The sequence below is a fragment of the Odontesthes bonariensis genome, chromosome 24 (genome assembly GCF_027942865.1).
Source record: "Odontesthes bonariensis isolate fOdoBon6 chromosome 24, fOdoBon6.hap1, whole genome shotgun sequence".
In the NCBI taxonomy this organism is placed as follows: Eukaryota; Metazoa; Chordata; class Actinopteri; order Atheriniformes; family Atherinopsidae; genus Odontesthes; species Odontesthes bonariensis.
Window position 1 is genome coordinate 26,140,450 of NC_134529.1, and position 14,033 is coordinate 26,154,482.

Below are 14,033 nucleotides of genomic sequence, written 5' to 3' on the forward strand. Positions count from 1 at the left end.
TCGGTTGATACAGAAGGTGTGCTAAGCAGTCCACAAATTTGAGTACTGCGACAGATAAATTTGATTGTTTCCAAAATTGGAACATAAACAAAAGTGTCTTTTACTGGTACTTGATCAAAAGTACCCGTACCTTTATTGAGTCTTGAATCATAGCGGAATCCCAACAGTTTTTCCACAGGGTCCACAATTTCCCATTTTTCACTTAAATACTTCTTTCTTTTAGTTTCAGTATTAAAGTTCTAAACAGGGTTTTCAAAGGTTTCAAGACATTTTTCCAATGTATTTCTTAAAGGATTATCAACCGGTATAGCAGACAATACTTTATGCTTAAATTCAGAATGAAGTCCTTCTGCAAAATCTTCTAAATCACTGATGATACTGATGATACTACACTATTTAGACTTTCTTTTTTTTAGAAAAAAAAAAAAGACTTAGACTTTTAGACTTTCTTTTATTGTCATTGCACAAAAAACACAAGTGAGTTTTGACAACGAAATGTCGTTCCTCGACTACCGGTCAACATCGCTAGATATCCAAGCTGTACAATATAAAACGGTGTGGAAGTGCTGTGTGCCAGCACTCGGAATAAAGAATATATAAAAAAAAAAAAAAAATATGTAAATAAATAAAATGCACAAAGTGCAAAAGCGTTACTAAAATATTGCACTCAGCCTAAGGGAAATACCACAGACAGAAGTGTGTAAGGTACAGTGCGAGTAATTGTCCACACCACTACCATTTAGTCTAGAAATAATTGCAGCACAAATGTGTTTCGTATTGTCACTGCTACCCTGACCAGATCCATTGTTTTCAGAACACCTTGCAAGACATCATTTCCTTCAATAGGATTTTGAGGCAACACAATCAGGTTCACGCTGAAGATCATCAAAGAGGCCACCCTCTTCTGCATCATCAGCGTGACATAAATCATACCATGAACAGTATTTAAATCCTTTTTCAAACCTGCATATGTACTGAACTGACGCCGACATGCGTACTGAGAACAAGACAATTTGAACTTGGTGCTTGGGTAAAAACTGTGTCCTATCCGCAAGTGGCTTATTAAGGCCTTACTGGTGGTATGCAAGGCTTGACAGATAAAACATTTAAACATTGTCATTCAAGATCTTGGCACGCAACTCACGAACACATAGTGACTCCTCCGTGGAGGTAACATCGATGTTGAATACAGTGGTCTGTACAAACATGTACAGATGGACCAGGGACTCATCATACGAGAGGTTGAAGACGTAGTGACATTTGAAAAGTTCGTCAAACGCACTCAGTGAGCTGGTAGCATGGCATGGAATGAGCTGTTTGTCAACGGCGACGTAGTAGGTGTCGATCTTGTTACAGGTACGGCCAACCGCAAGGATGAATGGCTGCTTTCCTTCTCTTTCTTTTAGACGTTCATCTATGCTGCTGCATGACTGCAAAACAAATGATAAAAAAAGACCATCGCTAGTGACGTATTTGGTTCAGACATGACAGTTGGTGTTAGATCATGTACCATACTAGATCATTTCTCACAAACCAAGCAAACACTAGTACGTTGTGTAAATTTTACGAGGAATTTACCTTGTGGAAGAGCACCATTCTCTCAGCTGCATCAGTTGGGCTGATCTTGGTCCTCTTCTTCCGTCCAGCAGAAGAACATAAAAATATGAAATGATATGCATTTAAAAGCTAAGACCCTCATCTTGCATCAGAATGTGTTCATTCAGCTCTAACATACCAAACTTAAAAAAATAAAAAAAAAACCTCAAAATCTCGTCATCTGCGTCCATGCAGCTTCAGGCACCTGGGTCAATGTTGCTCTACGCCAGGGGTTCTCCACTGGTCTCACTCTGGGACCCACATTTTCCCATGGTCATTAAGTCACGACCCACTTTTATAGTTCTTCAAACCAAGCACTTTTTTTTTTTTTTTTAAAGCCTTTGAAAACTCAAGTTTTTAACATCAATATACACATTTGCGTACAGAAGTGAATGAAATAAGCAACTGCACAAAATAGAGAACAAAATTAAATATTTGAAATATTTTTATTCAAAGCACATTCAGAAGAACCTGAGGAGGACCATGCAACAGCATGTGGACAAAGGTGAATATCAAATTGCGGTAAAGACCCACAAAACAAACATGGTCTTTTCACTAAATTCACTGAACAAGTGACTAAATTAATCAAAAGTGCAACTGCATGGACAAACAGTAAATAAAATAAATATCGAAAATAATTAAAGATCTACAAAACAAGATCTGTTCACCTAACCTGTCACCTGTAACCTGTCTGGGGGAAGTCAGTGAGACAGCTGGGCATGTTGTTTATTCTTGATGAGAGTTTCAAAGTCTGGGAGGACAGTAGACAGAGCTACCCTCAGACCATGTTCAGTGTCCAGCTTGTTTCTCTGCTTTGACTTGAGCTGCACCAAGGTGGAAAAGCCACTTTCACACAGATACTGTAGGTTGTGCTGAATGGTAGGAGCGTTTTGACTGCAAGAGTCGTGAGGGATGGATACTTAGTCATCACATCGCTGCACCAGAAGTGGGAAAGTATTACCTCGCCAAATCTCTATTTCATCATCTGGTCAAATGACAGCTCCACCAGCTGATGCTCTTCGTTGCTCGGCAACGTGATGCTTTCCATGTCGATGCGGAAGGGGTCGCATATCCAAGCGTCATCTCTGTATTTCTTGAGGAAATAGCTGTCAAACCGAGCTTGAAGTTTAGTAAGATGCGCACTGAGGGGTTTTTTTCAAGTCATTTTTAGCCGCAGCAGCTGCTGTACTTCATGACAAGCATTGGGAAACATGTCCAGTCTGTCTTTGGATAAATGATTTACCCACAGTGCAATCTTTTTCTGGAACGCAGCGATTTTTTTTTTTTTTTTTTTTTTTTTTTTTTTTTCCAAAATATTGTGTCTTCGTCCTTTTAATGCGTTGAGGTGCTCAAACACATCAGCAAGATATGCAACTCGTGCCAGCCAGATTTCGTTGTCAAATAGTTCAGCATATGGGGAGTTATTTTCTGAGAGGAAGGCGGCGATTTCTGTTTTAAGTTCATAAAAACGTGACAACACCTTACCCCGCGATAGCCAGCGAACCTCTGTGTTAACACTTGCATGTGCTCCGAGCCCAAGTCTTTACACAGCTTTGAGAAGCAGCGACTGTTTTTTTGCGCTCCGTTTTATGTAGTTCACCACCTTGATGACATCTTTCAAAGCCTCGTCTAGCACCGGCACCATGTCCTCTGCCGCCAGCGCTTCACGGTGCAAAAAGCAGTGGTTCCACGTCGCGTTAGGTGCTCTCTCCAGAATTTGCTTCACCACACCGGAATGTTTCCCCATCATGGAAGCAGCCCCATCAGTTGTGATTCCCACACAGTATTCCCAGCTCAGGCCCACTGAGTTCAAATACAAGTCCACAGTGCTGAAAATGTCCTCTACCTTTGTAGTGGTAGGGAGATCTCTGCTGCAGAGAAACTGTTCCTGCAAATCACCATCCCATACGTGCCTCACATGAACTAACAAAATAGCATGGTTAGTTATATCGGTAGATTCGTCCATCTGCAGGGCATAGTAGGGGCTTGCTTGGACGCGGGCTGTGGTCTGTTCTTTCATATTACCAGACATGTCCTGAATACGGCGAGCTATAGTATCATTGGACAGCGGTGTGGTTTTCAGCTTGTCTGTCGCTGATTGACCCAGCACCTCTCTCACCATATCCATGGCTGCAGGTAAAATAAGCTCTTCGGCTATTGTGTGGGGTTTTTTTTCCTTCACAATACGGTGAGGTACGTGGTAAGAGGCACGGAGAGCTTCCTCTTGTTTGGAGCAAGACGTTGTCAGACACTTCTGTGAAGTCCTCAGCTTCTGGAGATGTCTTTGAAAAAACTCCACCGGCTTGGTATCCAAATGCCGCCTCAGTTTAGATGGCTTCATGCTCTCATTTGCAAGCATTCACTACAAATAACACATTGGGGTTTCTGTCCCTTACGATCCTCAATGTACGAAAATCCGCATTTCAAATACGCCGGGTCATACTTGCGATTCGCCATCTCGACAGAGAAAACTTTGTCAATCAAATGTCCGTTACCATGGCTACCGGGCCTCAGTGGTGGCAAAAAATTCAATTCAATTTCAAAATAAATCATTTTTCAAAATAAAAGTTAAGACAACATCAGATGCGCTTTTTTTTTTTCTTGACCAACTGTCCGCGACCCACTTTTGGGTCGCGACCCACCAGTTGAGAACCACTGGTCTACGCAGCATCCAGCATCAATGAGTTAAAAAGGTATTATTTATACTGTAAAAACACTGTATGACAGCATACCATTACTCTCTGGTTGCCTCTCAGCCGCTTTTAACAGACGACACGGATCAGTTGATTGAGTCAGCTGGGTGGCCTCTTTGATGATCTTCAGCTTGAATGTTGTGTCCCACTTGTTCAGCAACTTGGAACTTGTTTCAGCACCAAACAGCAGGTTGAAGTCTTGATTTACCTGTTAACCACATAAAGAATAACAAATTGAACCAGGGTTTGGTACCACTTATGCCGCATTAAAACTGTGATTTAACCATCGTTAGTACAAAGATTTCAAAACTACACACAAAGGACACAATCAATGACACAAAGGCTGAAGTATGAAATATCGCATATTATAAAGAAATATATGTTCTACTCACGAGTCCTTTGACATCCAGAAAACATGGGAATGTTTTGAAGACATCCGCGCTTCTTTCTGGCCCAGATAGCAAAACTCTTTTGGCCCGTATCCGGCCCACACCTGACTTGTTCATCCGGCCCACATACGGTATAGAATGATGGCACTTGGGCGGTCCGCTCACGTTTGCCAGAAGTGGGCCACAACCAAGCCATCACGATGCCAGATGTCAGCCAAAATAAACCAGCACTCAACCGGATGTGGGCCACTGTACACTTTAATTCTGGTCAGAACTGGTTTACACACTATGACCTTGACTAACCTGCACACTTGGGGAGTCACAACCATGATAAAATAGTATTTCAAATATGAAAACACAGAATGGTCTCAATTTGTGGCTACATGCCATTATGGTAACCCCAGATACCGTTTGAATGATGGCATGCAGTGGGACTTATCTTGGCGTCAATGATGAGGAAACTGAAGAAATGACCAAACACGAGAAGTGGGTGTGATTTTTTATTTTATTTTAAAACATAATGGCAAAAAAAAAGGATAAAGAGTTGGCGACCTACAAAAATCCAAATCCGTCTTCCGTCCCTTTAAGAAATACACAAAAGAACAAATTTAGTTGATTCAGTAAAGTATATTCAGTATAAGGTGGCAGTGAATTGCAAAACACAAAACCTCATCAGGATAAACAAAAAAGGCTGTGTGAAATGATATTAAGTTATTATAATATTGTGTTCATGCCTTACAAAACTTCAAAACCTAGTCTGTTTTTAATTACAATTAATCTGAAGCTAAACCCAATATCTGCTTGCTCAACCTCATTCTGTTCAGACAATGAAAGTTGGGTAACAGGCAATGTGAACTGGAGTAAAGCAGCTTCAAACACTCAGACAAACTTCACATTTAACCTCAACATTTAAGTTACAGTAATAACTCATGTTTATGTTAAAGGTGATTTTTTGCTTTTGATATTTTGGAAGATATTGAAATTAAACTCAGGAGCTGCATACACCCTGCACACATGCTGGCAGCTTCATCTTGATTTCTGCTGTCGAACAGCATCACATATTGCAAAATAGGTATCGTAGCCAACTTACGTGCGTGCTGTGAGGAACGCCTTCTCTCCTCCCACCATCCCGGTCTCCGGCGAGATGAAGCCACCTTTTTATGTAGGCCTCCACCTCCTGGTCAGTGGCCGTTAGTTGGTTGTTTCTGACCGTTCCTAAAAAATGAGAAAACAGTAAAGTTTTAGACAGATTACACACAATGGTGAGAAATGCATGGCATGCTATATCCTGTCCATAGTTGGGCAGCAATGATGAATGTAGTTTGAAAACAGTTTAGCCATGCCCATGACCAGCCCATTACTAAAATTGGAGGAAAACTGCCCTTCACCTGATGAACTGATTGATTAATCAACAATCAATGCCATTATATTGAAACAGAATAGAATATTGTCTGCTACCACACTGATGCATATTGATAAAGCGATTATGATTAATTTCAGCACCCCTGGCAACTACTCAGAATCATGAAAGAAAAGGAAAACCCTAACCCATTCATAAAACGCATCACAATGAAATATAACACAATTAACACTTACCAGTAATGACATCTTTTATTTGGAGGCTGTGGAAAGCCGTTTTTCCATTTACGCCCCGCCAGTTGAGCTGCTTGGCCAGCAGTATCTCATGATTCTCCAGACCGCATCTTTAATGTCGACCACTCAAAGCAGTAATCTCAGGGGGAAAAAAAGAGGAAAAAAAGGCAGTATTAGTACCACAGTTTTAAAGAAAATGTTTAGACTAAATAATCAATTTCAGTAAGTGAAATCAGTGTACTGTGGTTTCTTTATTTTTCACCCGAGGTGTCCCAACTGAGCTTCATTTTTGCTGTGCATGAGGAGTTTTGTTACCCACAGATGTACAAACCATACACCCCTTACTTTAGAATAGTCCTAAACATCTCTGTACAGTTACAGTTCAATTGGATTGTTTTTTGATAAGGTTTCGATATTGCTTAATCATAACCGAACAGGAAAAAAGTTCCCGTACACGTGCATCAATAACGTAGCATGCTAAGCTAACACAACGATCGTCCTCGGTCGCAAAAACAAAAGAAAGCAAACCCTCCAGTCCCAGCGGTCTGGGAACAACTTCAGACTCATACTAATGACCATAGAACAAGCAGTGTTTCTTTTTGAAAAATGGCATCAACCTCACTCGTGGCTGTATTTTGGTCGCAGCATCAAGCTTACAGCACTATGGTCGTTTTGAAAAGTAATTACATTTCAACTATAGCCAATTTCAGCTAACCCTATCTGAAGAGGTACAATGCCACTTGTAGACACAGCAGGTTTGTATAGTTTAAGAGAAACAAAGCTAACACATCTCACACATAAAATTAAATGAGCTGAGCCGAACTTACCTTCAACTTTTCTGTGGATCCCAGCAGGCTGAATGCGGCCAGTTTCTTCTGCAAGATAGCTGGGTCACGATGAAGTGCTGCCACAGCCAATCAGAGTGGCGTTGACCGATTCAAATGTTAACGGCCGTGTTCCAAACTCCCCCGCAAATTTGGAACAAATCACACCAAGGGGGCGTGGTAGTGAAAAAAAAAAACAGTCTAACTGCTCTTCGGGTAAAACTTGCAGTTTTTTTGTGGAATAAGAGTGGGTTTGCCCAGCTCACAGTAAACCCACTTTTACCCATAGTTTCAACAAAGGTGGGCCAAGTTTATATGTGGGCCACTTTAGGCTCACATCCGGATTACTCTTTTCTTATTTGCCATGTTTTGGCCAAAACTGGCCCAAATATGTTTCAACATAGGTGGGCCAAGTGTGTTTCTTTATATGTGGGCCACTTTAGGCTCACATCCGGATTACTTGATGCTCACTTGCCGTATTTCGGCCAAAACTGGCCCAAATATGTTTCAACAAAGGTGGGCCAAGGGTGTTTCTTCATTTGTGGGCCACTTTAGGCTCACACCCGGATTAGTCGTTGCTAACTTGCCATATATCAGCCAAAGCTGGGCCGTATCCGTTTTGTAATATTTGGCCCAAATGTAGCATTTACTACATGGGCCACTTTAGGCTCACATCTGTTTTGTCCGGGCCAGAAGAATGCCTACAGTGCCGGATCGTTGCCTCAAGTGGCCCACATCCGCATGCTATCTGGGGGGTCATGCACCAAGTCCTGCCGATATTGAAACGTCATCTTCATTTTCTCCAGCACACTTGCTTCTTCAGGGGTGTGAATAAGAAACGAAATGGCTTCCCTGCAGTCGTCACCATCAAGCTGCTCGGGCAGTGTTGTCACTTGTCTTCTCCGTTTTGGCCCTTGGTCTTTTGGCACTGATGGCTCCTTTGCTGGCCTCTTCGCTGTGCCTTTCTCTGCATAAAAAAAATGCTCCTGCAAAAAATGAAAGAACATCAAAATAGTCTTACATCGGTCACAGCAAAAGGCAACGTAAGGAAAATCACCTAAATAAAGTCAGGCCAGTATCTCTATGATTCTCCTGCATTTTCAAAGCGGTTCATAGCATACTCCAGTTTCAATAAAGTGGCTTTCTTCAGTTGCTATGAATAAAATATAATGCAATAATAACCATCCTATCATTCGTATTAGCCATCTTCCAAAGAAAACATTTCTACTGACTCCTCACAATCAATGCAAAACTTACATATCCTTTTGGTGAGAAAGGATCCTTAAGTGCAGGAAAACGTTTAATGATTCCCAGCACATACTTCTCCCTCTGTTTATGGGTGGGAATCCGGCTACAGTGACAAGACAACAAATTCACTTAGTACTGACAGGCAGGACAACATTGTTGCACAAATCTAAACCCATCTCAAAGTTCAATTGCTAGGTCTTACCCATGTCTCTCAGTCATATCACTTGCCAGTATGTTGACAAGATGGCTCCTGGTGCGGTGCTTCAGTGAGTTTTCTGATTTGTACTCTTCAAGAATGTCCTCTCCTCCAGATTTCCGAAGCAAGGCATTTTTGACCATCTGCTTACACAAAATACACAAAAGTAATTATCATCATCATTAAACATCAGAGTAGGGGTGGGCGATATGGAAAAAATGTTGTATCACAATTTTTTTGCATAAAATCACGATTTCGATTTTTTATCACGATCTTCCATCCAAAAAAAAAAAAAGAAAGACCAATTACAGTAGAGTTAAGTCGACATGCTGAACCACAGAAGAGCTACGGAGTAAAAGAAAGAATTTGGCAATCAACACATTGTAATTCAACTGTAAGCCAATTCAAGATGAAAAATAATGATCTAATTAATGACATCTGACACAGTGAGAGTGAAGCAAACGGAACTAGAAAAACCGAACCACTGATGACGACTTGACTCCACCTGTTAGAAAGCCCATGTTGTTTGGTTATTTTAAGTTAAATACATTAATTACCTCCGCCAAGGAGGTTATGTGATAGCCCGAGTCTGTTGGTTGTCTGTCTGGATGTTCGTCTGTTCGTGCTGCAATCTTGCGACCTGCCACAAGGTGGCGCGACCTGGCGGAGGTCTGCACTCTCTGAGTGCATTTCTAGTTTATATTGTGTTTTACGGTGAGTTTTCATACGTCCAACGTTCGTGAACGCACCATAGACGTTCCGATGTTCCTGAATGTACCGCACCTGTGCGTGAGACGATGTCGCTGTAAAGTTTCGTTTCTCCTCCCGATCCAGCAGTGAACAGCTTGTAATTTTCCCTTTGCTGTTTTCACCTAACATTAGCCTGTACACCCTGGGTTTATTGAGTGTAAATGCCAGAAGAACCACAGCCAAATAAATCCACCACAAACTGGACATCTGTATCCGTGTCTTTTAACGGGGACACACACCATACACCAGCATTAAAAAAAAAAAAAAAAATCATTGCGCTGATTGGCAAAGGCGATCTATACGGTTTCTCTAATTTGGTAGATCGCCTGCGATTCTCCACTCTTCCTCGCCAGTCACGATTTTATATCGTCAGATCGCGCACCCCTACATCAGAGCATGTAAATTGTCAAGAACCACATGACAGTTCTCTTAAAATGTTACCTCTTTTGCGGTCTCTGACAGGGGAGCTTTCACCGCAGATGGGCTACCTTCCATGTTCAATCTACTACGGCCTGTAGAAATGCCATTTTCTCTTAGGTCGCTGTCACTCGACGAAAGGGACAAGGTGTCCGTGAGAGAACATGCAGTATCTGAAGTAGAAGGTGTTGAGTGGTCTAAAGGAAAGAAAACTGTACAACACACCCTTGGATTAATGATTGTCATAGTATCTATTTTGATATGGGCTGTTGTGGTAACATTCCAGTTTCTTAAAGGCAGAGTATGCAATTTTGTACAAGACAAGTAATTGTTAGTGTTTTTAATGTTCCTGAAAAGTTCGAATTTGGGAATGGGCAGCATAGATGCAATGCTGACTCTGGCCACAATCCTACATACCATATCTATAACAATTCTCAATAGTGTGCAACGATTACCATGCAATGAAGTACTGTATATTTAGCTTAATTTCACACTGTTAGTCCATAGCCAGCTGTACCAAAGAGCAAAAGCATGATATACATTGTGCTGTCAATGTTAAGTACTCTTCATTGACAGCACAAGACTCATACCTTCGTCTGAAGTTTTTTCACGAACTGTCAAACAAAGACCCGGATTGGACTCCAATAATTCTGCAATAATGTCTTTGTCAACTGCTGTGTCCGTATCATCGAACACCTCAAGCTCAGAGGCTTCAGGAAGCCCAAACTTTTCTTTGACTGTAAAAAAAGAAAAGCAATGACTAACTGAAATCTCACCCAATATATTGCCATCCTGGTATACAATATTACTGTTGTACTTTGCAGTCAATGGCAAAGGTGTCTCATTAAGGTACCAGTACCATTGCATACAAGGGTGGCAATGTAGGATCATTTAAAAGTTCAGTTACTTTCTTTCATAAAACCATACAGATATGCAACAATGTCTTTGGAATGACATGCAAGGGGAATACACAGAGAAAAATGCCTAGTGACAGCAATAGAATCATGGCCCATGTCTTTTGGCATCAATCATAAAGTTCTTGCCTTACTTGCCTTTACTGATGAAGTCCACATAGGTCACGGCTGAGTGCCAACTGATGTACTTCTTCACATTCCGGTATTTAACCTTCAGCAACATGTTGTCCTAAAATTGCACCAGGAATATATTTAGAAATGCAATGTCAACAACAATTTTGAAGTAGAAGAAGACATTTAGTAGTACACAGCTTTTCACTTTTCATAAAGTATAGGCTACATTCATTGAATCAAGAAAATTAAATCATAGGCCTACTAAGCTTTTCATTTGTACTTGTGTTACCTAAAAGCTGACAAAGTGTAGGTTTGTCTAAGATGAGCTCTGAAATGAGGTTAAAATAAACAGGCTCTGGTAATACTGTTCATGTTATGCCACCCACAGGATCAGCATATTTATGACAACTGTCGACAGATAGCCTATCAATGCCAGAGGCGGTTTTTAAAAGTGATTCGGATTCACAGGTGTATCAACGAAGTTATTTTGGAAAACGGAGAAAAGAAAATGAAATGTCCATTTATCAAACTAGCCCACTCTGAGTAAACAGCGAGCATGATAGATTAGAATCCTAGCAGCTACCCGCGCCCCAATTCCTGCCTATTGCTACCCTATATTCGAACCCCATACAATCAATGTCGAAACCCATTTAATTTATTTGGTAACAACTACGCAAAAGAAAATATTTGGAGCATTAAGCATACTGTACACTATGTATTTGTCCTCTGTATGCTACAAATTCTAGGCTCCATTAACATTTACGGTTGATAGCCAATCAAACACAACGTTTGCAGTAGGCCAGTTTAAACATCCCTCTAGCTGATTTGCCTATTTAAAAATCTCTCGGAAATATAACCAACGTCTCAGTTATATATTTATAAGATTCTTAAGTTTTTAAAACATGATATATTTGGCGGTTGGGAAAGAATAGCGGGCAGCAAGATGTCCGCCGTCCAAACGGAAGAAGCTTGAGTGGAAACCGGATGTGGAAAGTCACTCTCAGTCAGTGTTAGGCAGTTAACTCTGTGAAACAACACCGTCCACAGAGCTTTTTGAGCACTTCCAGTGCTAAAGTAACACCACAATCAACACCCAGTGACTCCAATCAACTCCAGAATAATTAACACCAGGAAAACCAACTCAAAACAACACTTCTAATTTTGCTGTGCATGCATCACCTGTCGGATGAGTAGCGACAAGCTTTCCTGCAGGTATTCAGACACATGTAGTCCCTTTCCTATAACAGCAGGGGGTTCGTTAAGACATCTGGAACTGCTGGTGGAGCACAGGAAATAACTAATCCTTGTTAAGTTACCTCAGAGCTGACAAGTTAGGATATTGTCTGTTTTGTATTTCAGCACAAATCAAATGTGTTTACCCCTTAAACTGTTGTCTTGTGTCATTTATGGGTTCCCCCTTCATGTATCCACACTCCAGTACCTGAAGAAGAAATGGGATACTCTGCATCGAGAGTACCAGGGCCTCTCCCTCGTCATCGAAACCCTGTCAAAGAAAGCCCACAAGAAACGACTGGAAGAGGCAATGGACCAGCTGGAACAGGACATAAGGCTCTTTGAGAGATACAAAACCATCTAAATACCCAACAATTAGTCCCACAGTGCAGCGGATGTCCTTAATAAGCTCGTGAGACAAATGAAATATTCTATATTTTACACTTTTTCACATAGTTTTTCCTGTGGCCTCTACAGTCAGTCCAAGAATCTTAACCACAATGACTACAATGCTCATTTATTGCTGTGAATTTAAACTTAAAGGCTGTTTTTTTTGTAATGTACAACCCTTTTAAAAGAAATGTTAACCCACTAGTTAATCAAAAGTGGTCCAAAGTCATTTGAATTTGATGCCATTACTGTTGCTTGGCAGCATTTCCACTGCTCAACAGATCAGGATTTCATCTGTGCTATTCTTATTGTTACATAACGGACCAAACAGGCAGGTTTCGCTCCTGGAAGAACCAATAAACGCAGAAGCATTGTCTTACTGAAAAAAAGCAAGATGTTCCTCAAGTTTGCGGCTCCAGATAAGTTATAACTTCTCTTTGTGGATGCAGCAACTAACTGTGTTCAGAAGGAATCGTGTTTTTAATGCAGCGCTGCCATTGAAAATATCTTAATTGGTTAAGTCATAATGTGTTTTCCATATCAAATGTAAGGTTATAACTACATGATTTTAACAATAGGTTGTGATCTAAAGTGGGCCGGTCTAAGGCATGAAACTCCAGGGCTGGAAATGAGTCCCACTCTAGCCCAAGGTAGGGTACACCCCAGACAGGTTGCCAGTCCACAAACAACCATGCACACTCACTAGGGACAACTTAGAGCCACCACTCAACCTAACATGCCAAATATTTTTGGACGGAGTACCTGCAGAGAACCCATGCATATATGAGGAGAACATGCAAACTCCACGCAGGAAAGCCCCAGCCAGAAATTGAACCTGGAACCCCTTTCTGTGAGGTGGCGATGCTAACCACCATGAAGCCCAACAAACTTCTTGAAACACACTGCTTGAATGATCAGGTTGTATTATTGTGTTGTTGTTGTTATTGTATATATGTTATTGTTGTGTTGTTGATTTGTTTATATTGTTTTTATTTGTTTATTTTAATTGTATGTATTGATCTAGTTATTGACTGATTTATTACTTCATCATTAAATTCTTAATTCTGTATTTTAGACATGGGTGACCATAGTCTGGAATCAAGTATTTTTTCAAGACTCTTTCAAGGGTAATGATTGACTTTTTTTGTATTTCTCTATGCTGCATAAGAATCCTGATGGTTTGAACGTGTATATCGAGGTAATGTTTTATTTAACAGATTAATAAAGACACAAAGGAACTGGTAAAATAATTTTTTTCTTAATAGACAACAACTGGTCCCATCAGTTTTATGGAGGGACAGTTATAAGTACCAGTATTTCCTAATATGCAAAAAATGTATGCTGTGAAAGAGTCTCAGGTGATGAGTTTCTGTAGGTTCTTTACTACAAATTTCATCAAAAGTAGGGTTGTGATCAATTTATTTGTGCAAAAACATTAATTACTGTGAGAGGTAAGACAGAGTATTTGAATATACAATAAACAGATGACATAAACAAGTCATTTTGCCTTTTAAAACTGTCAAGCACAAAATTCAAACTTGTTTTAACTGAGCAGTGACAGAAAGCATGATCATGGCTCGCTCCATTGCCATTCTTGGCTCTGTAAAAAGTAAAGGCTTGTTTATTGAACAAATGACTGGAGTTTCTCTTTTTTTAAGTGTGTACTTAAACTTCAA

General features: G+C 40.6%; 1 protein-coding gene across 1 annotated transcript; it reads right to left on the reverse strand.

Annotated features, from left to right (window-relative positions):
- Window positions 1-1,106: 1,106 nt before the first annotated feature.
- On the reverse strand, window positions 1,107-9,784 carry LOC142375140 (uncharacterized). The gene is made up of 6 exons (XM_075459071.1): window positions 9,731-9,784; window positions 8,546-8,682; window positions 8,353-8,446; window positions 4,312-4,497; window positions 1,579-1,635; window positions 1,107-1,430 (listed from the first exon to the last, which is right to left on the reverse strand). The coding sequence occupies exons 1-6, from the start codon at window positions 9,782-9,784 to the stop codon at window positions 1,107-1,109; spliced, it is 852 nt and encodes a 283-aa protein (XP_075315186.1).
- Window positions 9,785-14,033: the final 4,249 nt, after the last annotated feature.

What these genes read in the sequence shown, in the direction of transcription:
- LOC142375140 (XM_075459071.1), bottom strand. Translation starts at nt 9,784, where the DNA reads ATGGAAGGTAGCCCATCTGCGGTGAAAGCTCCCCTGTCAGAGACCGCA. An exon ending in GATATGACTGAGAGACATGG is followed by an intron (nt 8,447 to 8,545) that starts GTAAGACCTAGC and finishes TTGTCACTGTAG; the next exon opens with CCGGATTCCCACCCATAAAC. An exon ending in ATGGTATGCTGTCATACAGT is followed by an intron (nt 1,636 to 4,311) that starts GTTTTTACAGTA and finishes GCTGGACGGAAG; the next exon opens with AAGAGGACCAAGATCAGCCC.